Raw genomic sequence first — 27706 nt, forward strand, 5'->3', positions numbered from 1 at the left:
GCTAAGCTAGGAGCGGAGTAATTTGGGTGACAGGCCAGAGGGCTGAATTCCCCGCATGCCTGGAAATATGTCACTTGGAAAAACACTGTCACTCTACTTATAGATTTCCACCCTAAGGAGCTATTACGCTACCATGGCTCATTCTTCCCTTCTGGTGAGCAAGAAAAGGATGATAGATGTGGTGTGTGTGTGTGTGTGTGTGTGTGTTTCTTTTTTGTTTCTTTATCATGAGAAAATTTCTTTACTCTGAACCTCCTTCATTGTTATCTGTAGTGGAACTTAATATTTTGCTGTGAAGTTTCTAAACATCATTTTTAGAAGCAAAATAACACTTCAGTGTTTATTTTTGAGTCTCTTAAACTCTCACTTTCAAACACCTTAGAAAGGCAACAGTAGCCTGGAGTGATAAAGGCTTTTGAAGTCCAATGTCTCAGAGTCCTTGGGGATATTGAATCTTGCTCCAACATCCCTCGACATAGAGGGGTCTGTACGTGAGCAGTAGAAGCAAATGAAAAGAGTAGAAGCCATCACAAACAAAAGATATTGGAGTTTGTTTAAAATCAAATATAGACTCAATGCATTATTTAGTCACATTTTGAATGACTGATCTTAGAAGGACATTCATAGGACAGCTATGTGGAAGACTAATTTTTTCATCATTATCTACTTGCTTCCCTGATTTACAAAAAACAGCATAGCAAAATGATAGTTCAGGCTTCCCAAAGTATTTTAGAAGTATATTAATGAAAATATACTTTGATACATGAACTAATAATAAGATGAACTTGCTTTTTTCCTGTGTCTTATGACACCAAATATTTAGGATTAATCATTCTGTGAAACTGATAGACATGGGGTAGCTAAAGGCTGCGTTCAAGATTAGCTTGTCAAAGACATGTGTTTCTAGGTACTTGCATAGCAACTATTTGCTAACACAGACATTCAGAAAGCCATGACTCTTTATGGCAAGGAGATGGGGGTTCCCACAAGGAATAGAGCAAAATAAGAAACTCAAGTGTACTAACATGAGAAATGTCCTTAAAGCACCGTATGAGAAAAATCTACTCTTGAAACAGGCAAAGTAGGCAGCATTACCTGTTTCATGGACAATTTCATCACTACTTTTCCATTTAGATAATAAGGTTACTAAGGAGTTTGAGGTCTGAGTTGATTTTCAAGGTTGGATTTTGGGAATGTAATGCCTACAAAAAAGTAGGATCAACGTAATTCTCATCTGTGCCTTCTGCTGATTCTAAGGCAGCAGCATTTTGGAACATCATAGTGAACAGCAGCCTCTGGTGCTGGTTTCAATGATCACCGTCTACCTGAGGCATGACCTTGGGCCAGTTACTTAAATTAACTCTTTCTGTTTTAGTTTCCTCATCCATAATATAGGGATGGTAATAAACCCTACTTCATAGGATCATTATGAGGATTCAGTGAGCAAGTATTTGGAAAACACCTAGCATTTATCATGAGTGAGGCATTATCTAGGTGATTTTTAATTAATAAACATATTTAAGCGGCAGGTGTATTTTCCAACTAGACATACACCCTGATTCCTCAATCTGCACAGGGAATTGATGAGTATCTTACCTGTGTTGCCCCAAGATCTGTACATACCCTTAATATGGCACAGATCAGGCTCTACTCTGTAGTGGAATCTAGATCTCTCTCTCTTATTATGGATGAGCTCCTCAAACAAATATATTCAAGGTCATTGATTATATTATCTTTGTAACCCTAACATTAACATAGTTTTTGGTTCATAGAGGCATATTTGTAAACGGTTTTTGAATAAATCAATATATAAAGCATGTGCACGCTTTTTTGTTTTGTGTCTATGATGACAGTATAAATGTATTCTTTTGATAAGAGAAGAAAATATTTTTTTCCTTAATCTTTTGCCAGATTTTCTCCTTTATGTGGCTTCATGCTTGTTCAAAAGAGAAAAACTTCTTGTTCTCATTGCTTTTGCAATCATTCTAAGGAGTTTTTAATGTCAGGTCAAAAGAAGAATAAGACTGGCTTTGGGAACACATATCTAAATCTCAGTGGCTGAGGAGTTATTACAAATCCAGCTGTCCTGTCTACTTAGCTCAATGCCCAATGCAAGGGGTTTGAAATTGGCTATTACCAATAGGAACATTGTGGTAGAGGGGTGTGTGTGTGTGTGTGTGTGTGTGTGTGTGTGTGTACATGCTTACTTGAGTGCATGTGTTATGAGTGGCAAGACGCAGTGTTTTACAAAGCCCTTCTTTCACTGAATGGAAAAGGTAGGAGTGTTCACACTCAATGAATTGACCAGTAAATCCCTCTTGGGAGATATTACTGGATTGTCTCTCTGTTAAAAAAAAAAATGGATTCTAGTTTGACTTTCTTTTTAACATTTTGTAATTTACCCTTATCATTTCCAAAAATTCAGATGTATTCTATTGGAAATTACCTAAATTGAGAGAAAGATTTTAATTTTGTGGAAGAGCTTTAACAATGTAAGCAGAAACAATCATCTAGTTACCTATAGGAATAAGTTTGATTTTGCAAAAAATAAGACTTGGACTTTATATGTAGCATTTTCTTTCTCTATACATAGCAATATAAATTTCTCAGTTTTTAAAAATCAGTATGTAGAGAGATGAAAATGTAATCCTAAGAGAACAAGAGAAATCTTTCATACATTTTATATACCTACACCATTTACAGAAGGTATGTGAAATAAAGAAAAAAAAAGCTATGAAAAACACTTGGTGTTCAAAAAATGCTCTTCTTTGAAAGGCAATCACTGAGATTTACAAATGAAGATTATCATTAATTACAATAAATATATAACAGATGCTAGACCACATGGCATAATAAAAACTTACATACCCCAGGTAGCACTTGCAATGCATTATTATCCATCCACAGCTCCCTTAAATTTTGTATCTGATCCAGAACTTCAGGCTGGGAGAGAGATAGGAAGAAAGACAACAAAATTAGTTTTTTTTTCTTAGCAATTGTGCTAAGAAGTGTAATTTCTTGAATCTGGAAACTTTATTTGTCAATCTAGTGTTAATCCTCTAGGAAGTTCTAAGTTTAACCCAACCTCCATCAAAACTGGTAGTCCCTGAGGTAGCCAGCCTAGAACTGACCTGGAAACAATCACAACAACAATAATAAAAATTAAAATCTATTACGCTGTCTTAACAGCCTACAGTCATCCTTTATAGCATTTATCATACTCTAATTACTCAATGCGTCTGTCTTCTTCACTAGAATACAAGCTTTTGAAGGGCAAAGCAATGTTTGTTTTTTAATCACTATTCCTCATATCCCTTATATTTGCCTTGGTACTTGGCACGCAGTAGGTTTTTATTATGTGTGTGTAGTAGAACCTTACACACACCCTCCCCATAGGCATCACATTACCGTGATATGATAATAGTACGAATTGGACCCACTCGTTTCTTATCCCTTCATTTACTCGACAGATTATTACTGGTTGAACAGTGGATGCCCTGTATGTGAAAAGCATACTGTAGAGTCCACAGTTATTCAAACCCAGTTCCTGCCTTGAAGTAGCTGATGATCTAATTGAAGAGACAAATACATATAAACAACTGAAACAGAAGGTAGCATACGAGAGAAGAGAATAATGTAGAGAAGATCAGAGAAAGGAGAGAGAGAACACGATTAGGGTGTAGCACATGGTGCACAATGAAATACTCTAATTCCCTAAGTTGAAGTTGTCTCTGAATTCCACTTTGTGGGCAGCAGACTATATAGAGAGGATAGAGGAAGCTATTGACACCAGCATCATCTCTTGATCTGTGATGACCTTTTTCTGATTTCTCTCCAAAAATTATCCCATTCGGGACCTTAAGGCCACCTGCTTCCCTTGAAGTTGACTCCTTTTAGCCACTCTAGGGAAGTGAGGAAGGCCTGTATTCACCTGGCCACAGGGTTGGCTCAAGGATGGAAACTGGAGCCATTCAGAACAGATGAGAAGCAATGTTTCTTTCACTGAGACTTCAGGGGAAGAGACTCTTGGTCTTCCCTGCTGAATTAGCAACTGGAAGGATACAGTTCTGGGAGCTTCAGGCATGAAAAAAAAGAAAAAAAAAAAAAACAGGGAAGAGCTTGTTTGAGTTAAAAGATGGATCCTGATGACATATTGGGCTGAAATTAAGCCATGCCTGAAGTCAGATGTTTCCTCTCTTTCAACTGCAAAAAAAAAATTATCACTGAAACAAGATACTACCATAGTTCAATAAAATTTGAGACCTAATTAGGAAAACCAGTGTATTTTATAGAAAAATAGTGGAAAAGAATCGAATTGTTTCTATGTAATGATAAGAATATTGGTAATTGTGAGGCAGCAGGAGTTACATACAAACATCTGACACATTAGTAGGGCTGCAGAGACTGCACGACTACCTTGGAGAGAGCCTCTGATGCCTTTGGACTGCAACTGCAATGGAACATGGTACTGTTCTCTGGAGAAGTTTCATTTATAACAAGGATCAAAATCTAAAGTTAGATCATGGCATTCAGCTGTGGACTCAGAGGCATGTGTGAGTAAGTGTGGAAGATTTCTTTTGTGTGTAGGAAAATATTCTCACTTTTACTTAGATCGACAGGGAACAGGCAGTGAAATACTCTACCTGTATGTTAAGCTGGGCAAGGGTGGAAAACATGAATCAAATGTAGGAAGCACAGTCTAGCGTGCAGAAGCTTGGAGGCAGAGGGATGGCTCGGAACAGTCAGGGCAGTTGGAAAATATCAGTCGCATGGTGCAGATTTTCCTATGCCTAGGCATCATGCAGACTTTAGAAAAAGGGAGGGTTGCATACTGGTAACTTCAATACAACCTCATCTTTGCAATAAGACAGACACTAATTTACAAATTTGGATCAATGAGCATCACTCAAGATAAACTTGATTGTGCTGTGGTAACAAATTAATCCTGAAATCTCAGGGGCTTAACACCAGATAGGCTTCCTTCCCATTCCCATTACATGTCCAGTGTCATGGGTTTCTGCCCCCACAGTCTTGTGTTGTTGCCATCTCAAGACTTCCAGAAGAGCAGGAGCAGAGAAGAGAGTGTAGAAAACTGGGCACTACTCTTAAAAATCTCAGAGTACATGTGACACATATCACCTCTGCTTATAGCTCCTCATCTAGAGCTGTTTATAAGGCCTGGACCTACGTTCAAGAACGGCTGGGAGATATAAGGGAAATTCATGGAATATTTGAACACTACTGTCCATGCCACACAGTGACATCATATAAAAGAAAAGAATGACAAGAATGGATAAAAGTACTTTAATAATTTACTTATCCCTTTATTCTGTAAGTACTTATTAAACACCTCCGCAATTTCAGGCCTAACACTGATGCATGGTGTAGTCTAAACTGATGGTCTATTTCTAGGCAAACACACAAAAGGTAAATATATGGTATAATGGGAATATAAGGAAAGGGGGACCTATATGCCCTAATTATGAGGAAGCCACATAAGTATTCATGAGAGGGAGTTGGTCAGTAGAGAGGAGAGGACAGGAAGCACATTTTAGCCAGATGCATAGGGGAGAAATAGTATAGATGTATGAATGGCAACAGGCAGTTTGCTTTACTGGAGTGTGAAGTTTGAAACAGAGTGAGTAGCAGAAAATGAGGCTAACAGAAGAGGGTGGGGTCTATGAAGTCCTCATATTTTGTTAGGGAGATAGAAGATTATTATATGGGTAAAGGGACATCACCAACTGTTTAAAAAATATTTTTAATAGGAAGTGATAGTGGAAAAAAGAAAAGAAAAAAACAGGAAAATTTAAGAGGGCTAATAATGAAAGAGGTAATGAGGAATAAAGAGAAGTTGTTGGATTCAGGAAACATTTAGAAGATGAAAACAGTAGGATTTGGTGACTTGATATAAGGTGAGAGTGGGGGTCATGCATGTCATCCAGTTTCCCAGCACCTGGTGGTGCCACCAATGGAGATGCAGAGAATATTGAGGTAGGAACAGATATGTGGGGAGACTATGATTTGCTTTAGGTTCCTGTGAGACACAGGTGGAGATGTCTATGGAACCGTTTAACTATTAAAATCTGAAGCTTAGGGAATAGGTCTGAGCTAAGGATACGACTTAGGTGTTTGTGGAGGTAGAAACACATGTGGACAAGTTCCCTACGAGGGAACGTGAGGGAATCAGAGGTGCAGCTGAATGAGAGAGGAACCCTGAGGAACACTAACGTTTGAGAGCTACACACAGGAAGAGCAGACTCAGAAGAAGGCAAAGAGGAACAGAGTCCAGGAGAGTAAGGGGTTACTAAAGCCCAATAAGTAGAGTTGTATTAAGAATAACGGAGTGAATAAGAGTATCGTTTGCAGCAGAGGCATCCAGTGAAATAAGAGACTGAAGATGTCCACTCAGTTTTGGAAATATTAGTATGCTGGTAACCTTGGAGATAGAAATCGAGGGGCTAGGAGGAAATTGAGGAAGTCAAGCTGATAAGAAGACACTAGTAGGAAGGGACAGATTGAAGACAGAGAAAATGCAATTTTTAGAACTAATGGAGTAAATTCTAAGAGGTGATAAATAAGATGAAACTGATAGCACGGAAAGAGAAGCTGGCCTTGAATAGAAGTAGGATACCTCTTTCACTGAGACTCAAGGGAAGATGGTAAGGATGGTGTGGTTGTAGGTGAACCCTATGGGGGGAAGAAGTGGGGAGAGGGCATGTCTGAAAGTCTCAAAGTTTCTTGATGAAGTAGGGAGCAAGATAATCTGTTGAACAGGAGGGGTCAAGAATTTTCTATATGTAGAGCACCTGGGCAGAATGGCACATACTAGCAGAGTTTGAGGGGAGTCAAAGAAGAAGCTAGGGGCAACCAAAGGAGCTCTATCAATAATAATTATTTTAACTTTTTAGGGGCTAGGTGGGGGACTGACAGTCTAGGAAAAAACAGAAGAAGCAAGAGATTTCAGGTTTCCATGAGGTCAGCGAGGAATGCAGGAGATGTGAGGGATTGAGAGAACTAGGAGGATGAAAAGTTCGTATGAGAGCAGAAGTTAGGAGTGTAAGATTTCTGAAGTGGTTCCAGGCAATGACAGACTTGACGCTGGAACTCTGGGTAGTATGAAATCTTGGTGTGTGGGCAGGGCAGGATGCTGTGGGAACATAAGGCCTTGCATGGTCTCTAAAAATTTGGGTAGACTTTCATGCACTGCCTAACATGTTCCCTTGGCTGTGTCGGAGAAGGTGGCAGATGAAGCTGACCAATTATACCTGTCAAATATCTCTCACACTGGGTTCTCCTGGGAACCCTAGACGTCCATGACTACTTGGAAAGGGATAACTAATTCCAACTTATATTTCTACTTTATTTCAAAGGTTCTCATTTAATTTATTTAATAACATAATAAGGTAATAATAGTCCTACTTTATGGGTGAAAAATCTGATAATCATTTCTTGGGGAAAATGAGAATGATTTTATGAGGGTTGCATAACTGCAGCTGGGACCGTTCCTCAGGTCTTCTGGCTCCAAAGATGACATCATGTTACAGCTTAAGACTGAAATTCTGAAATAACGAAGAATGCTGGTGATCACAGATGCCCAATAAAGAAAGTAAAGCATATGCTAGATTTCAAAAAAAAGATAATATGTTTATTACTGGATATTATAATAAAATGTGCCACAGAAGAAATTTCAGCTAGTTCCTAATAACAGCAGAGAGAAAATATATTTAGTGGATCAATACATGACCTCATTGAAACAAAAACCATAACATGAAGATGATGCAGTGGCATTTCATGATCAATAAACAATCTTAAGTGGGTCTTTGAACTGAACTAAATGACCTGCACCACCCAACCTCACACATAAATTGCCTTTTTTCATACTATAGATCTTCCATGATTTACGATGGGGTTACATCCTGATAAAGCCATCATAAGTTGAAAATATTCATATCAAAAGTGCATTTAATACACCTAATCTATTGAGCATCATTGCTTAGCCTGGCCCACCGTAACCATGCTCAGAACACTTACATTCACATGCAGTTGGGCAAAATTATCTGATGCAAAGCCTATTTTATAATAAAGTGTTAAATGTCTCATATAATTTATTGAGTACCGTATTGAAAGCAAGCAACAAAATGGTTGTAAACGTATCGGTTGTTTGCCCGGGTGTCCCCCTCGCTGACTGGGAGCCCCTCCTCCCTGTTGCTGCCCAGCACGGCCAAACAGCATCCCACTGCATATTGCTAGTCGTATGACCAAAATTCAAAATTTGAAGTCTAGTTTCTATTGAATGTGTACCGTTTTTGTGTTATTGTGAAGTTGAAGAATCATATGTCGAACCACGGTTAAGCCAAGGATCATCTGTACTTGTTGTCATAGCAAAGTCAATTGTGTCCATTAAAAATGAATGAGTTTACTTAAGAATGGCTTCGGGTATTCAATGCTGATGAAGGTGTGTGAGCACAAAGTGCTTTGAGGATTATAGGTTAGCATAGTCGTCTAAGGAAAACGTTTCCAAATATGTTTCTCATGTCTTAAAAATATTCACATCTGCTTTCAGGCAACTAGCCTTACTGAGATGCTCTGAAATATAGAAAATTCTTACTGTAGAAAAATTTCACTGAAGAATAATATAATAGAATATTATAATATAATATTTATATACAATATAATAATTGATATATTAAAAATTTCACTGATATAATTGATATATTAAAAAGTTAGTCACAGTCTAAATAAACAATAGCTTAAGGGAACATATAACCAAATAATGATAAAATCTTTTGTTGTTATAGTATACAACAATGAAAGTGAATTATCTATACTTTTAAGTGTGCTGATGGAAAGATCTTGCAGACATAAATGATAAAATAGGCATAAAAATTCATATAGCACAAGTTGATTTCCAAAAATTATAAAACAGTGCTATATATATATATATATAAACATATACATATATATGCAATTAAAAAAGGACTATATGGAATAGAAGCGCACCAAATTCAAAGTTATAATTGTGCTGTGATAGTAACAAGACCAGGAGGGACCAGCATAAAAGACTTCCATTTGAGCTACAGTGTTTTATTTCTTTCAAAAAAAGATTGAACTCGAATACAAAAAATAGTCAACTTGTTCATTTTGGTTAGTAGGAATTTAACATATTTCTTTAAAATTTTTATATTTTATATTTTATAAAATATATTTTAAAATATTATATTATAATGTAAATATTAAATGCATATTTAATAGGAAATATTTATATATTTTATAAAAATATACTTTTATATGTTTTTACTTTTTTAAGAGTCAGAAAAATATCAGAGGAAACTACATCAAAATATTAATTTAAAAATATCAATGGTGAGATTATGAGCGATTAAAATTTCGTCTACAGTTTTTCTATAATTTCCAAATTTTCTATAGTATATAGGCATTACTTTAATAATAAAAAAAATAGAGAATATTTTATTCTAAATTTATACCCACCTAAACCACTTTAGAATTCTTTCTGAAGTGACCTTACTTTGATTGCTAAAATGGTCTAAGAAAATGATTACATCAGCATGAACATAAATGGAACATATATTTTGCATGACTGCAACAAACTGCAATAACTCCTGTCATGTATATACAATTTTAGGCTGTTCTACTGATTTGGATATATGTGTTACTTTTATTCCACTAATTTACATGATAGAGTTTGACTATATTTATTTATACCTCTATTAAGTTTTTTCTTCCATGAGGTTAAGAGAAATATTTACTGAAGAGCATAACATCTGACATGTATCTAATTTTGTCAAAATTAAACCAGGAAACCTTAAAATTTTAAACTTTAGGAAAAGAACTTTAGAGGGTGCCTGGGGGTTCGGTCGGTTGGGCATCTGACTCTTGATCTCAGGTCAGGTCTTGATCTCAGGGTCATGAGTTCAGGCCCCATGTTGGGTAAGGAGCCTACTTAAAAATAAACAAATTAAAATTAAGAAAAGAAAAAGAACTTTAAATTTTAAGTGTCTTAAAGTTGATGAGATGATCTGATGATATAATAATAACATCTTGTTATTCCCAGACACTGTGCAGAAACTAGAAGGCAGCAGGATGGAACCTATTTCAAAATGCAGATAAATACAAGTTTTTTTTTTTTCTGAAATCAACAAATGTAAAATATCAAATGCAAGTCTGAAAAATTACATTCTCTAAACAAAGTGATATAATGATATTTCATTGAGATATTTCAGTTACTATATTTTTTTCTAAAGTTTGAGATTGATACTTCAAATTATCATTATTTTATGTTTGCCCTCTTTGGTAATTTTTAGAGTTTGCAATTTGCCAAGGAACCAAGATTACATTCTAAGAAACTTTCTCCCGTTTCTCATTAAATTTTTTATTTAATAATATGCTTGGTGTGCTACAGACCGTTAGCTCTCATAACTGGGAAACTTTCCATTCATGCATTTCATAGTGCACAGCTGAAACCCTTTCTGATATACAAAATTGGATGATTAAAATTGTTCTGTTCTGATGGCCAGCCGACTTGTTCATTCTCTCAATTGTTCTGTCCTACACACCTTGAGACCATTTAACTTCTTCAGTCAATTTCTTTGGAGATGAAACGGTTAGCTCCAGAGGGTCTCAGCCTATTTCCACTTTACGTTAGTTTTATGTTTCCCAATTTTATTTCAGACGCCATTCCCACAAAAATGTTCGTATATTAAAACTTTACTTTTAATTTAATTACTGCAATTAGTAATTTAAGAAAATATTTTTACATGCCAGAAAATATTTAAGAAAATATTTTTAAGAAAATATTTTTACATGCCAGAAATTATTGAATGAATAAATAAACAGGTATTCTTAACAATTAATAATAAGATGCACTGCTGAAATAACTGTGATTAATTTATAATTAATTGAAACACTTTCAGCCATAAAGTTTAATGAATATTTTAATATGAATATGAATATAACATATTCCATTTAAATTCTCAGATGAGTATGTTGACGGCACACAGGAAAAAAATCTACAGAAGACATGATGTTGAGAGGGAGAGACAATACATGAAATGACTGAATTAGTCTCCAAAAGGATCTGAAAACGTTAGAACACTGGACAGCTCTAATTACGTGAAGTTTAATAGGGACAAACATAAAATCCTGCCATATGTTTCCCAAACCAATTATACACATATACATTAGAGGCAGAAGTAAATGCGAAGAAAATTGAGGATTTAAGTCAAGAGTAAGCTCAGTGTTGACTAATTCATTTGCTTAGAGTTGCCTTCATTCGGTCCAGAGATACCGCCTGCCCCACGCACAGAAGACATTACGGTGATCTTTGGGAATATGATTCAGAGTGTGAAGGGCTGTCCCAAGACCTTTTCTATCAACGTCCTGTTCTATATGCAACCATCAGCCCACAGAAGGACTACAGTATTCTGTTCCCCTCTAGGTGCCCCAGGGTAAAGGTGTCTTCAACAAACCAGAGCTTATTCAGAATAAGCCATAGGAGAAATGGCAGAAATGATACGGAAGCTGGAGATACAGAAGCTACAGGCATGCAAGACGCCGGTCTTTAAATAACTGAAGGTTGTTGCATGGAGAGGGGCTGGATTTGTCCCACCTTTATCACCAGTTCAGAATTAGAATCAGTGAGGAAAGAGTTTAGAATTAGTATCAGTGAGGAAAGTTGTAGGAGTGATTTTTTTTTTTCCCAATTAGATCTGTCTAAAATGAAATAACCTAATTTCCCAAAGGAGAGAGTGATTCTTCTATGAAATGAACATACAGCTCCCCAAGAAGATCCAAATAATAAGAATAAAACAGTAACAACAACACAAGCTAAGTTCTTTTGGACACTTACTACAAAAGGGCATTTTTCAAGGTGCCTCTACATAAATTATTCTTAATGAATCTTGACAACTATCCAGTGTGGTAGGTATGATTTTTGGACAGGTAGTAAGCAGGGTGGTTAAGAGCTTGGTTTGGGGAGCTGGATGGAGTTCAGCTCAGGGTTTTGTTGCTTACAGGCTATAAAATCTTGGTTTGGGTTCCTTGTCTGTAATAGGTGAATGGCAGGGGCACATTAATGAGGATTAACTGCTCTTAAAATATTTGAAGTACGGGGGTCTCTGGGTGGTTCAGCGGTTGAGCGTCTGCCTTCAGCTCAGGGCGTGACCCCGGGGTCCTGGGATCAAGTCCCACGTCGGGCTCCCTGCAGGGACCCTGCTTCTCCCTCAGCCTGTGTCTCTGCCTCTCTCTCTGTGTTTCTCATGAATAAGTAAATAAAATCTTTAAAAAAATATTTAAAGTGCTTGGAACACTGAAAAGTTTTAAGTGCTGTGCTCAATACTCAATGAATATTAGCTATTATCCCCACCTTACCGACAAGGAGATTTGGGCATAAAGAAGCAAATGACTGTGCCCATAATTTTATGGCTATTATATAGGGGAGACAAGAGCCTGATCTTGAAGTTTCGTCAGATGATGAATAAGAGGAGTATCCTAGAGAAAAGTGCTAAGTGGTTCATTTCTAGCATGGTGCTCCTTGGGCTGGCAGCTTTGAGATGAAAGCGTCAAAGGAAGAGATCAGATGCTAAAGAGAGGCTTTAATTCCTTCAACAAATGTGTTCAAGTCACTACTTATCAGGAGTCTATTTTGTACCAAGCACTGGAGAAAAAGTAGAGAAAAAAACCAACCAACCAAACAAACAAGCTCTCATGGAGATTACGTTCGGATTTCCTGGGGTGGGTCCCATCACGCCTTGGCAATTAGGGAAGGGAAGGGATTCTGATTCCATGATTTCCATTTTAATGTACTATCCGCTCCCCCACGGAGATCACACGGCTTGATGATCTCGTCTGAATTGAAACCCGAGAGGGAGAAACTGTCTAACATATACGCTCGCATCTCACAATTCAAACTGGTCTCAGCCTTCTGTCTCCAAAAACCCACATCCACTTCCTCCCTCCCCCTTTCTCTACACTGCAGCCAGGAGGCCATTCCATTATGTCCTGTATCCCACTATCCAAAGAATATGAATCTCGGATACCTTTACCATATGGTGCAAAGCAAGTCTCCTCTGACCCTTTCCTGTCCCTACACCTCCATTCAAACTTGGGCCTCAAGGAAACCCGAACTCTGCTGTTCCTAGAGGCATCAGGCTTTCTCTCGCGACCAGGACTTCCCAAATGTTGTTCTCGAAGCCTGTGGGTCTGATCATTGATCGGGCGAGGTATTCCTTTGGTGTTGGTGTTCCTACTGGAGGACTTTGCCTATGATACTGGGAGCTCCTTGAAGCAGGGACCTGAATCTTATTTACCTTCGTATCTCCAACTCTTTCCAAGGGAACACGCTAGTGCTTCACACATTTCATCTGAATTGAACAGCATCAACAATCCACACTCATAATCAATATTTTCCTCCATTCCAATTCAGTAACTCACTCCCAATACCCCACTTAAGCTGTCATCGCAGGAGTGTGTACCAACTCTGAAATCTCAATTGCAAATTCCCCCTGGCTGACCGTGGGCTCCTGCACTGCCATTCCACTTATGTCCGTGCCCTGGAATTCCCCGGGAGCAGTGACTGGCGTGACTTCTATGCTGACTTCACCTTTATTCATTTCTCTTTCCTTCCTTACCAGGCCGAGATTCACGAGTAACACTTCATCGTCATGAACAGTTTCTTGCAAACGTCACTCGGCAAATGTGTCCTCTTTTGTCACATTCACCCCACTGATCTGAACTTGGGTTGAGGCCAACTTTCTGCCCTTTCTGCTACTGCACTAAGCTTTGTTTAGAAGAAATCACAAGTTGGCTGATTGTCTCACTTTAAATTCATGACAAATACCTGAAATGGGGACCGAGTCCTGCCACACAACCGGATTACTTTTCCTTGAGATGCTCAACTCTCTGAGACCATTTCAGAGTTCTTCGGTCTTGTCAAAGATCGCATCCTCCTCTCACCCCCAGTTCTTAGCTTACCTATATTGTTCACGGAAACAAACAAGGGACCAGAGACGGACTTACTCCAAGGGTAAGGAAGCTTGACGCTCAGGCCTCTCACGTGCATGTTGAGACAGATTGGCAGGGGAATATATTATAAAGACAACGGGTTAAGATTGCTCTGATTTGCTACACATCCTTTCCCTCCATCGTACTTCCTTGGGTATAATGTGGCACGTCTGAGATCTGGCTTAGTTGGAGCTGAGTTGGGGATGCATCTAGTTTGGCTTTAGCACGATACGTTTATGTGTTTTGTAGTCACCTCTATGGCTCTCTTTCACTGACCACCGCTGGCCTTACAAACGCATGTTCCCTTCCTGTCCATATGGGCTCTAGATCACATCTCTTCCATTTCTTCTCGATTTGCAAGGATCCAGACCTGCAGTTCTCCCCTTTCTCACACACATCAATCTCTTTCTCTACTGGGCCACGCAAACATGCTTTAGTTTCTCTTATCATGAAAAAATACTGTTTTCATAGCCTCTCTAGCCTCTTCCAGCTACTTTCCCACTCATTGCTCTTCTTCACAGAGACACTTTAGAAAAAGTTTTGTCACTATTTGCCTTTGCTTCCTTATCTCCCATTCACCCTTCAAGGCACTCTGAAGTATCACTGAAAACTCATTTTCTTGTGAAAAATCATCATGACGTCTACCTTGGTGCTGGGGTCCCTAAAATACAGCTACATAAATCAGACTTAACACTTAGTTGTTAAAGTCAGAGAATATAGGACAAATAGCAAATCGGGAAGAGAAAACAATTTTATTTAATTAATTAATTAATTAATTTTTAAAGATTATTTATTTATTTGAGAGAGAGAGAGAGAGAGAGAGAGAAGCAGGCTCCATGCTGGGAGCCCCACGTGGGACTCAATCCCAGGTCTCCAGGATCACACTCTGGGCTGAAGGCAGCGCTAAACCACTAAGCCACTGGGGTTGCCCAGAGAAAACAATTTTAAATATAGAGATAAAGAACTTATATTAAGGCCCTGTTGACTAAAGGAAATTTTATGGCTATAAGTATTTTCAAGGTAGAAAAAATTTGCAATTGCCAATGCAATTTCAAATTCTAGAATCTTTAAGTGATGTATGGATGTTCTTAATGCAAATTATAATTATAGTAAACTATATAATTTGTATGTTATACCTGTTTTCTCTTTGTCTTATTAATGTTTGAAAGGTTGAAAATACATGCACACACTTTTGGTTACAACATATTCCATAATTGATATATTTTTTATGGGCTAATCTCTGAAAATACCTACAACAGCTTATTTATTTTTTTTGTACCAGGTACATATCTTTCTAATATAGATAGTTCACTGAATGAAAAACAAATCTGAGTCACCATTTTTTATTTACCACCATCGGTCAATTCTCTGATATGGATTAATTTATAATAGCAGTGATAATTTTTTTGGAAGATCTATTTATTTGAGAGAGAGAGAGAGAACATGCATGCACTTGAGTGAGGGGAAGGGCAGAGTTAGAGAGAGATTGAATCTCAAATAGACTCCATGCTGAGCATGGAGCCTAACTTGGGGCTTGATCTTATGGCCTTGAGATCACGACCTGAGCCAAAAACAAGTGTGGGATGTGACTGTGCCACCCTGGTGCTCCACAGTGAGAAACGTTTTTAATAAAATTGCTAAGAAGTGCGTAAGAATCTATTACGGCATCAGTCTTATTTTCTGTAGATACTGGAAAACTTCTTTTTGTCTTGGTACTTCACGACATCATTACTGGATTTTACTTAAGTATAGTGGATGGTAGTTTATCTGGCAAAGGCCAAAGCTGAAATTTCTTTAAACCTTTAGTTTGATACTCACTATTGTAAGCTTCTGGAGCAGGTCTTGCATCGTTGAATCCCTAACTCTTAGCAGTGTGCCTGTTGCAAAAATATACCGCCAATGACCCTTGAAGGTCATAAAGCTGTACTGCAGAACTCAAGTACCTTCTGAATCTAAGACTACTATTCAGAGTGTTTCAATGAAATTCAGAATTAAAATTCTTTGAAAATCAGTAATCAATATCTAGCCTGTATGATAACTAGTTCTCCACAAACTGTAGAATGACCAATTACTTGAACAGAAAATAGCAAAGAAGTGGCTACTGTTCTGCTATAAATAGCAAGAGTTGCAGCAAATAAGAAACTGAACTGTCAAATGTGTGCACATTATCTTTTCTGCTTGAAAGTCAGTCAATGATAAGCCAGATAATTACGTTTAATGACAGTATCTTAAAGCTGTTCAGTGGAAGTGAAGAGCTCTATTAAAAATTGTAAATCTTGGGCAGCCTGGGTGACTCAGTGGTTTAGCGTCACCTTCAGCCCAGGGTGTGATCCTGGAGACTGGCGACTGAGTCCCACATCGGGCTCCCTGCAGGGAGCCTGCTTCTCCCTCTGCCTGCGTCTCTGCCTCTCTCTCTCTCTCTCTCTGCGTCTCTCATGAATAAATAAAATCTTAAAAAAAATCCCCCCAAATTGTAAATCTTTCCATAGGAAGACCATTTTGTTGGGTTTGGTAGCAAGAGTAGTTTTTTAGGCATTCCTTTGGGTGAGAAAGGAATGAAGACAAGACCCATTCACATTTGGGTTCCAAAGCCATTTTGTCTTCAATCTATAGCAGTTACAACATTCTAAACTGAGTCGTAACCATTAATCCTTACAATTTAGCCTAGTGGATGCTTAATAAATATTGGCTAAATGAATAAAGAAAGTGATTAGTATTATTGGTAGAAACCTTGACTCCTGCTGTGCTTTAATTTTCCCATTAGAGAAATGGAAACCCTTATATTTATCCTATTTTACTTCACTACATAGTAATGTTACGTAGGTCAATAAAATCTTGTGTGTTACACATCATGGGCTTTTAAGCTACACTTTTTTTTTTTCTTAGAGGGAGACAGAGAGAGAGCAAGAGCACTGGCGAGGGGCAGAGAGAGAGGGAGACTCCCAAGCAGGCCCCAGGCTCAGCACAGAGCCCATCATGGGGCTCGATCTCACAACCCTGAGATCATGACCTGAGCCAAAATCAAGAGTCCAGATGCTTAACTGACTGAGCCACTCAGGCGCCCCTAAACTACATTTTGAGGACATATATATTTATAAACATTATTGGAGTTCTATGGGTTATTTTAAGTAGAATTTGAGTTATTAATATTGCATATTTTCATTTTATTAGTCCTTAATATGTCAGTGTCTATTTATTATTCCTGTATATGTCATCTTCTACTTTTATAATATTTTCTGATATTTACTCCCTATGTAATCTCAGTTAAGAATTAGATCAGAGCACAAAGAGTAGAAGTATTGCTGGATAATTATTATATTTTCTCCATATGCCACATAAACAATATAAACGGATAAAGAAAAGATAACATTTTACAACATCTATCCCTAAACCTGGTTACTGTCATACTTATTATCTAACTAATAATAATAATAATAATAAATGAAAGCTAATAATTTATGCTACCTCTCATTATTAGTTATTAAAACCTATACTATTTATTTATAAATGTTCTAACCTGCCACTTCTGAAGATTTAATAACTACTCACCAAGCCCTAACTTCACGGGCAGCCCCGTGTTATGGGATATAGGAGCATGTGCATGTGGCGGGGGGAACTCAAAGAGTATTATAATCTCAGATTATATAATCTCAGACAAAATGTAGACATAGGTTAATGCGGAGAGACATAGGATCCTGAGCTACATACTGTGGTGAAAATGATAGGAGTACATAAAGCCCAAATAAAAACAAAACGAATTGAGGAAAGAGGAAAATATTAGTCCACTTGACCAAATACTTTATAAGAACTAGTGAGAAAATAAGGACAATTACCTGTTTAATCAGATTTTAACATTTCATTGTTTCCACACTTGCTTTAAAGCCCTTTAAAACTCTCAGCTTTATTTTTCCTGCACAAATTCTATCATGTGAACTACACATTAAATTATATATATTTTTATTAGTTTTATACAACAGTTGAATGAGCTGTTTGCCAGGGTATATTAAACTGTCAATACAGTTCCACATCAGCACACCCAAATTATTCTTATGGTACTGTGTTGATTCCTTTATTAACCCCCATTTGACGGCTAATTGCAACGATGTAATTTAGTAAAATTATAATATTTATTGGTGCAATCTACAAAGATCAAGACGATGTAATTTGAAATTACATGCTTGATTGTTTTGCTTGTCACTGTAAAAAATTGGTATGTTTTATTGGACAATTTTTTTTTATATTACAAATGAGCAATGGGTTTTGAGGCTGTGGCTCAAAAGAACTTATATTGTATCAACTTTAAATGGGGTACTTCCTTATCTATGTGACCTTGCCCCATATTTATAATTCTAGAATTCCTTGCGAACTATCTTAACATACTCTTAACTTCCCTCCCTAGCCTGCCACTCACATTTTTGTGACTCTCTCTCAAACTATATTGCAGTCACCATGCGCTCATCGTGCTCCTTCCCGCTCCCTCTTCTACCTAAAGTGCTCCTCCTCCTTTCCTTTGCCAGGTTAATTTCTACTCACCCTTTAGATTTCAACTCAAGATCACTTCTTCAGGGAAGTCTTTGGCCAAATTCCATGATAGACTCCTGAACACTTGTGATGGCTGGAATTTTACCTTTGTGAGTGCACTTGATTACTATCAGTTTACCTCACTAGATGCATGAGGGCAGGGACTATCTTTGTTTTTCATTTTACTTTTGTATATGAGAGTTTGACAGAGCGATTAATAAATGTATTCACCCAAAAGATATCTATTGACGACTTAACACATATCAAGCACTGTGCTTGGTGTGGGGGGATATAACAGAGAACAAAATAAAATCATATAGCTACATTCAGTCATCCAAGAGTTGTTGAATGAATAAAGGAATAAATGATAACTTGTCGAAACAAATGATTCCCTATCAACCTTTCTTGATATGGAAGGATCAATCTTTTAATATGTGTCGTATGCGTGGTGCTTTACCATTAACATTTTGCATACAGTGCCTTGCAAGTAGTAGACTGCTAATGACCATTTTCCAGATTGGTGAATGGATTTATTTCTGAGCGGGTTAATTTTAGATGTGTAGCTGATGCTGGCTATGCTATAAGACCAAAGGAATATATTTTAACTCCAAATTTATTATCCATTTAGTAACAAGTGAATCTTTTCTTCATGAGTGAACAAGAATGCTTTTTTAAAAATTTTGCTTTATCATTATTATGGTTATTTAATATTCAAATTCACGCAAACAAGTCAATAAGGGATTTTGCTAAAAATGTGAATTCCAACCAACATAATATGAAAAAAAAAAGTTGTCCAGACTTCAACTTGTAACATATGCTTCAGGCTATTTTTTTCTTTTTCATATGGAGTTGTGAACAGATGCTTGGGCAGGTTAATTCTGTATTAAATCTTGTACTTCTGCACGTGCCATGAAGATGGATGCTTGCCAAGTCAGGCCTGTATCTCCCTTATTGGTCATTAATCACATCAAAACCACTTATTTTTGCTTTTATTAAATTAAAATGAAAATGAGAGCTCTGCTAACAAAGGTTTATTTTATAGAGTGGGGAGCTCCGCAGCCTCATCTTTCATTCCTCTGCCACAAGAACCTCTGCTCTCGTTAAAATAATCTAATTGCCAACCCTCAGCACGCTTGTGTTTCCTCACCTCCATCCATTCCTATGATCTTGTTAATCCCCTGGCTGGGATGCTCTCTTCCCTCCCCACCTGTCCAAGTCCAATTCATTCTTCAAAGCCCAGCAAATCTTGTGTCTTATGGAAAACTTTAAAAGATTACACCAGTCATCAGGAATCCCACTAACATACATCAATTCTACAGATTTAAGAATCTACTATGTTGGGATCCCTGGGTGGCGCAGTGGTTTGGCGCTTGCCTTTGGCCCAGGGCGCGATCCTGGAGAACCGGAATCGAATCCCACATCAGGCTCCCGGTGCATGGAGCCTGCTTTCTCCCTCTGCCTATGTCTCTGCCTCTCTCTCTGTCTCTCTGTGACTATCATAAATAAATAAAAATTAAAAAAAAAAAAAAGAATCTACTATGTTCAAATAGCTAGGCCACAGACAGGAGAAACACCCACATCAGATCAGGCCTTGCCCTTGTGGGCTATAGTTTAAGAGAGAAAAAAACATCAGCATTCATTTAACAAATAATAACGGGTAACCATTTTCAGGTTTACTGCGAATAAGAATCATTTTGGGAGTTTGATAAAATGTAGATTCCTAAGCTTTCCACGCAACCCATTGAATCAGAATTTCTAACAGTGTGATACAAATCTAAGTGTTTAAATTTTTAAGTGTTTATAGCCATTTGAGAGTCTTATTTAATATACACTGCTTATAGACAGGGGTTACTGAGATGAATGCACAGATTCTCTGCCCTCAAGGAACTTACATCTTAGTTAGGGCAGGTGGTTAGTCACAATACAAATAATATATTTTGTGATGGCTATATTAAAAAAAAAATTGAACAGGCTTGTGAAATGGTTTCAGGGACCACAGAGGATAGAGAGAGTCAGTAGTACTTGTATGCAACGAAAGCACAAGTTAGCCTCACTGGGTTCTGAGGGATTGAAAAGAAATCCTTTTATGGACAATATTCACCAAGCACTAGAGGTAGGAGAAGGGAAGGTTGTGTGCTGTGATCATGCGCCTACCCAGACAGGGACACGTATAACATAAGAACGAAAGTAACGGGCGCAGCAGAGATCTCTTTATATGGAATCTACCGGAGGGGAAGATAATTTCCAGCTAGTAACATCAGCTTGTTCTCTATAGTTGACAGTATGTTTCTGGGTTTTCCTCTCTCTTATTTTCCCCTATGATAATTTGTTTTGTTTCTTAAATTCTACATATGAGTGAAATCATATGTATTTGTCCTTCTCCAACTGACTGACTTATTTCGCTTAGCAGAATACTCCCTAGCTCCTCATCCCAGTTGCCCGATTAAAGGCAATATACCTGCTTCTTTTCCCCTTTTACTCACCCCACCCCTTTTCTGCTAGTTCTTTATTTCTGGAATCCGACTTTTTGTTGCCCTTCATTTCTTCTGTCTTCATTTCTTAGTTCTGGCTTCATCATCTGTTTCCTAAACTATTACAATAATTTTCACTCATCCCTGTTTTTAATCTGTTCCTATTAAAGCTCTGGGTTCTAACACAATTTCTGACACATAGCAGGTTATCGATAAAATATTGATTGAGTGATTAATTCATCCTGCATATTAGAGGTAAATTGTAAAATGTAGACTTTGAATATGTCACTTTCCTGCTCCACAATTTTTAGGTTATTTATCATTTATGAGCTGAATACTAGATGCTTAGCATGACACTCAAAGACTCCAATACTCTTGCTTCAGTTCATTTTTTAAATCTCAACTCCCTTTATCCTACAAAAGAATCGGTACTCCAGCCATATCTGACCACTTCATTCTAATCCTCCTCTTCTAACGTCTACTCTTCTGTAACTCCCACAAGCTAGCCTCTCTCTCCTACTTACCTTTCAAGTGCTTCCTCACCTTGAACCTGCCTTTCCTCCCAAAGTCACTCTTCAGTTCCCCTGTTTTATAATCCATCTCTCCATCTACCTTTTATTTGCTAATTGCGGTGCTATCATTTGCACTTTCAACATTTCTGAAAGGTAAATTTATGTTTTATTCATCTTTGTATTCTCAGTGCCTAAAGTGCCTGCATAAATACAGAGTAAATGTATGGTGAATGAATAAACAGTAAGCTGATTCAAATGTCAAAATGGGATTTATCTTCCATCTCCCCCCAAGTTCCCCTAAAATGACAAAACAGAAACAAAGCTGAAAACAAATGAAAGAGAAGAAATTGGTGCTGCAAGTAATGGAAAGGGTAAAAATAAGAAGCCTGAAACTTAGAGAATTCTGTAGAAAGTACAACGTAGATTCAATTATGTTTTTAAAAAATTCAGTGTGAATCACCTGTGACTTAGGACAAATCAAATGGGGTCCCGCTGGGAAGTCTGAATTGCTTGGTTTCTCTAATGAGATCCAAAAGTTTGTATAAATTAGTACTGCTTTTGAGAGGGAAAATTTGCAGTATCTATTAAAATGAATCACATATAACCAGTGATCCAGCAATTCTACCTCTAAGAAGTCATTCTCTGCAAATATTTGCATGTATATGTAAAAAGTCGCTCACTGCATTATTAAAATAGCAAAATAGTGAAAACAAGATAGATGTCCATCAATGGGTTATAGATTAAATAATGTGATGTCCACTATAAGAAACTTTCTATAACTTTGAAAAGTATAAAAGATATACGATGCCCATTTTATGTTCTTCAGTGAAAAAAAATGCATGTGCACATGTACCTTTGCAAATGAATAGAAAAAGAAGTCGCACGACAGACATTAAACTGTGTTTACCTCTGGGGAGTGAGACTGGGAGGTTGCTGAGGAGGGTTTTTCTCTTTTTCCTTTTTATATACCACTGTATTAAAATCACTTTGGTAACTAAAAAGCAATATAAACAGTTTAACAATTTAAACAAAGAAAGTTTCCAGATATGAAATAGCAGGGGAAGGGAGCAAAATAGGCCATAGTCAGTCCATAAGGAACAATTGAAGGACTCCTAAATAGTCAGGGATTAGTACTTAGGGTTATTTCACTAGCTGGAACTGCTTATTAAAGATCTTCCCATTGGCTTCTGATATGAGCGATAGGGTCAGAGAGAGAAGGAGGCAGTATTTCGGCTAACTCCAGGCTGGCACAATCAAGACAGCAGCGAAATTCTATAATGCATTTATCCTCATTGATAAGTCTTCCTCCACACCTTGCTGGCAAGTGCAGCTGTAGCCTCTAAGAATTCCCTGGCAATGGCCAGAAAAGATAGTGGGTTGAGAACTGCTCTGCAGACCTGGTAACTCAACTAGAATATCTCATAACAGGTGGCTGACTGCAGCATTACTTATCTAGACATGGGCAGCAAGCAGGCTTGGAATCGGACATTTGTCTTCTAAAGAAGGGTTGTCTTCTATCATCTATCTTTCTCGAGGGCCCCATATGACATCTTCTTGTTTGTCTACCTGCTTCCTCACATACCATTGCCAAATGTAGTAACCTGCTTGGAGGCCCAGGGAGAGTGAAGTAGGAAAAGGGAAGCAAAATTGTATAGGATAAATTATTTTATGGTAGAGGTGGCTCAGCTCTGTGTTTATCTCTTGGGGAAGCTATACGGCTAGCGTTGACCCTTGGCTGAGATAAGGGCACTGAACTAATTAATTATTTATAATGTGCTATTGAAAGTTTGAAACTCCCCTGGCGATACCCAGGGCTGATTTGTTTATTGGGGCTTATATCTGGCATCCCCCGTTAGGTAGCCTGGCTTGGCAATGTGTAAAGAAGGGCACAAAAACCACCATTGGAAACTTTTAGGGAGCTTTTTGAAACTAGGATTTATCATGTAAATTGTGGTGGTTTTATTTGGAGATGAAGCACATCCTTGTATGAATAAGAAGGATCTTGGGAAGCTGTACTTGGAAGGTTCTTGGTCCCCTGATGTTTGCCTACATTATCTTTCTACTGCTCTACTGTATCATTTGCTTTTATTGAAAGTCTTATGTGAGAACGCCCTGTGGAGACTTTCAAATCCTTCCAATTATCCAACATGTTGTAATCTTTGCAAAAACAATGAATACAACATAGCTGTATTAGTTTTTCAATGCTGCATAACAAGTAACTGAAAATTTAGCAGCTTATTAAACCAACATTCATTTATAAAAGTTCTCAGCTCTACAGGTCAGAAATCAGGGAATTGTGTGGTTGTGTTTCCTTGCTTAGGGACTCAAAAAGCTAAAATCATGGTATTGACTAGTCTGCATTATCATCTGGAGCATGGAATCCTCTTTCAAGCTTACGTAGATGTGGCAAGATTTAGTTCCTTTGGGTTGTAAGAGAAAGGTCCCAGTTTCCTTGCTTGCTGTCTGCTACTCCTCTGCTGAGGTCACTCCCAGGTCTCAGAAGCTATTACATTCCTTGAAATATGGCTTCTTCCATTGGCCCTCTCACACTTCTAATATCTTTAATTAAAAAGAGTCCATTCCCTTTTATAGTAGCCTTATTAGGTCAGATCCACTCAGAATAATCACTCTATTTAAGGTCAGCTGACTTGGAATTTTAATTACATAAGGCAAAGTCACTTCCTGGCACTACTTGTATTAGTGTTTGAATAACTGGGAGAAGACTTCTGTATTTCAATAGGTTCATGTCTTGGGGGTCATTTTAGACTTCTGCCTTTCATAATGGTCCCCAATTAATAATTGAACCTATTAATACCAACCACAGAATTGCATTTTGTGGAGCCAGAGAAGGTAGGTAGAAGGAGACTGTTGGGTATCAGATTCTTATTTTACTGGGGTGACTTTACTTTTATCTATTATATACAGTTATAGTCTGTATAAATTATTGCTATTATATTTTGTTCATACTCCTTTCTTTGGTAATCACATACAGTCTCGCGGTTCTAAATTGTATATAAATTGTATAAAAGTAGGGAGTTGTATAAGAAGTAAAAGTGTAGTTTTTGTATACAAATGAAATTAAGGGGTTATTAGTTTAAAATAGATTCTCATAATTCTAAGATGTTTTTGTAAGCTCATAAGAAAAACAAAGAACATATCTATAGTTCACACACACACACACACACACACACACACACACACACAAAAGAAAGGAATAAAATATGCCACTACAAAAAAGTTAACAAAACACGAAGGAAGATCACAAGAGGAAAAAAACAAAAAAAGCTACAAAGGAGACACAAAAAAATTTTAAAAAGTGGTAATAGTAAGTCATTCCTGATCAATGATTACTTTAAATGTAAGTAGATTGAATTCCTCAATCAAAAGACACAGAGTCATGGCTTTTGAGTTTGTTTTTGTTTTGTTTTTTTGGCTGAATGGATATAAAAAACTAGACCCAACTATATGCTGTCTACATGAGACTCACTTTAAAGACACACAGGCTGGGAGTGAACGAATGGGAGAAGATATTCCATGAAAATGGTAACCAAAAGAAAATAGGGGAAATCATATATATATCAGACAAAATTGACTTTGAATTAAATACTTTAATTTAAATCAAATACTTTAAATTAAATAGACATAGAAATAAGCTATATAATGATAAAAAGGTCATTCCACCAAGAAGGTATAATAACTATAAATATATATGCACCCAATATCAAAAAATCCAAATGTATGAAGAAAATATTGAACAAATTGAAGGCAGAGATAGATAGCAATATAATAATAGAGGATTTTAAAACACCACTTTCACTAATGGATAGAACATCCAGACAGAAGATCAATAAGGAAACATAGGACTGAAACAACACTATAGACCAAATGGACCTAACAGGCATATACAAACATTTCACCCAATAGCAGCAGAACACACATTCTTCTCAAGAGCACATGAAACATTCTCCAGGATAGATGACCTGTTAGGTCATAAAACAAGTCTTAACTAATTTAGGAAGATTAAAATAATACCAGGTATATGTGATGACCACATGGAATGAAACTAGAAATTGACAGGAAGTATACTAGAAAATTCAGAAATATGTGCAAGTTAAGTAACATACTCCTGAATAACCAATGGGCCAAAGAAGAAATTAAAGGGAAATTAGAAAATATCTGGCGACAAACAAAAATGAAAGCATAACATATCAAAACGCATGGGATGCAGCAAAAGCAATTATTACAAGGGAATTTTATAGTGATAAATATCCATATTAAAAAACAAAGAAAGATCTCAAATGGATAACCTAACTTCACACAACAAAGAACTAGAAAAAAGAAAACAAACATAGCTTAAAGTTAGCAAAAAGAAAGAATAATAAAAATTAGAGAATTAAATGAAATAGAGAACAGCAAAATAATAGAAAAAAATCAATAAAACTAAAAGTAGTTTTTCTGAAAGGAAATGGACATCTGTTTGACGAGACTAAGAAAAAAAAGAGAAACCTCAAATAAACAAACTATGAAATGAAAGGGGAGACATTACAACAGATGCTACAGAAATAAAAACAATTATAAGAGACTACTATGAGTAGTTAAGCATAAGTAATTTGGACGTTTCCTAGAGAAATGGATAAATTCCTAAAAACATACAACCTACCAAGACTGAATTATGAAGATATAGAAAGCCTGAACAGACCAATAACAAATAAGGAGATTGAATCAGTAATCACAATCTCCCTACAAAGAAAATCCAGAGCCAGAGAGTTTCACTGGTTAATTCTACCAAATATGTATAGAAGAATTAAACCAATCCTTTTCAATCTCTTCAAAAGACTGAAGAAGAGGGCACATTCCAAACTCATTTATGAAACCAGCATTACTCTGATGCCAAAACTAGGTAAAATACATCACAAGAAAGGAAAACCAAGGCCACTAGCCCTGATGAACATAATTCAAAAAATCCTCAACAAAATACAAGCTAATTGAATTCAATAGCACGTTAAAAGAATGACACACTATAACCATGTGGGATTTATCCTGAAGATGCAGAATGTTTTAAAATCAATCAATGAGATATACCACTTTAGCATAACAAAGAATAAAATATCAAAATCATCTTAATAGATTCAGAAAAGGCATTGACAAAATTCAACATCCTATTATGATAAAAACACTCCACAAACTAGGAATAAAAAGAAACTGTCTCAACATAATAAAAGCCATATACGAAAAGCCCACACCTAACATTTTACTCAATGGTAAGACACTGAACCTTTTTTTAAAAATCTTTTTTCTTTTTTTTTAAGATTTTATTTATTTATTCATGAGAGACAGAGAGAGAGAGAGAGAGAGAGAGAGAGAGAGAGAGGCAGAGACACAGGCAGAGGGAGAAGCAGGCTCCATGCAGGGAGCCCAACATGGGACTCAATCCCAGGTCTCCAATCAGGCCCTGGGCTGAAGGCGGTGCTAAACCACTGCACCTTTTCTTCTAAGATCATGACCACGGCAAGGATGCCTGCTCTCACCACTTCTATTTAACACAATACTGGAAATCTTAGAGCATATAGGCAAGAATAAGATATAAACAGTATTCAAATCAGAAAGGAAGAAGTAAAATTATCTGTTTTCAGATGACATGATTTAAATGTTATGAAACCTTGATTCCACCAAAAAATCTGTTACAACTAATAAACAAATTTGAAAAAGTTGTAGGTATAAAATTAACATTCAAAAAAAAATTGCAAGAGGCCTGGCTGGCTCAGTCAGTACAGCATATGACTCTTGATCTTGGGGTCCAGAGTTCAAGTTGCACATTGGGCCTCGAACTTACTGTAAAAAAAATGAAACCCTTAAAAAAAAGAAGTTGCATTTCTTTAAACTATCAATAAAATATCTGAAAAGGAAATTAGGAAATTAATCCCACTTATAATAGGATCAAAATAATTAAAATACTTAGAAATAAACTTAACCAATGTGGTAAAATACTTCTATATTGAAAACTATAAAACAAGGATGAAGGAAATTGAAAAAGACATAAATAAATGGAAAGATATCTTATGTTCCTGGATAGCAAGATACAATATTTTTTAAATGTCCATACTAACCAAATTGATCTACAGATTCAATGCAATCACTCTCAAAATGCCAATGACATTTTTTACAGAAATATGGAGAGTA

General features: G+C 36.9%; 1 protein-coding gene across 6 annotated transcripts in view; it reads right to left on the reverse strand.

The window, feature by feature from the left end:
- The window catches only part of LRRC7 (leucine rich repeat containing 7), a 492830-nt gene that overhangs the window by 128587 nt on the left and 336537 nt on the right, over window positions 1–27706 (reverse strand). For all 6 annotated transcript variants that reach the window (XM_041746971.1, XM_041746970.1, XM_041746976.1 and 3 more), the window contains one exon: window positions 2869–2943. In XM_041746971.1, the coding sequence (XP_041602905.1) occupies window positions 2869–2943 (75 nt within the window). The remainder of the gene's footprint in view (window positions 1–2868; window positions 2944–27706) is intronic.

This window comes from Vulpes lagopus, chromosome 3, assembly GCF_018345385.1.
Source record: "Vulpes lagopus strain Blue_001 chromosome 3, ASM1834538v1, whole genome shotgun sequence".
NCBI classification, from domain to species: Eukaryota; Metazoa; Chordata; class Mammalia; order Carnivora; family Canidae; genus Vulpes; species Vulpes lagopus.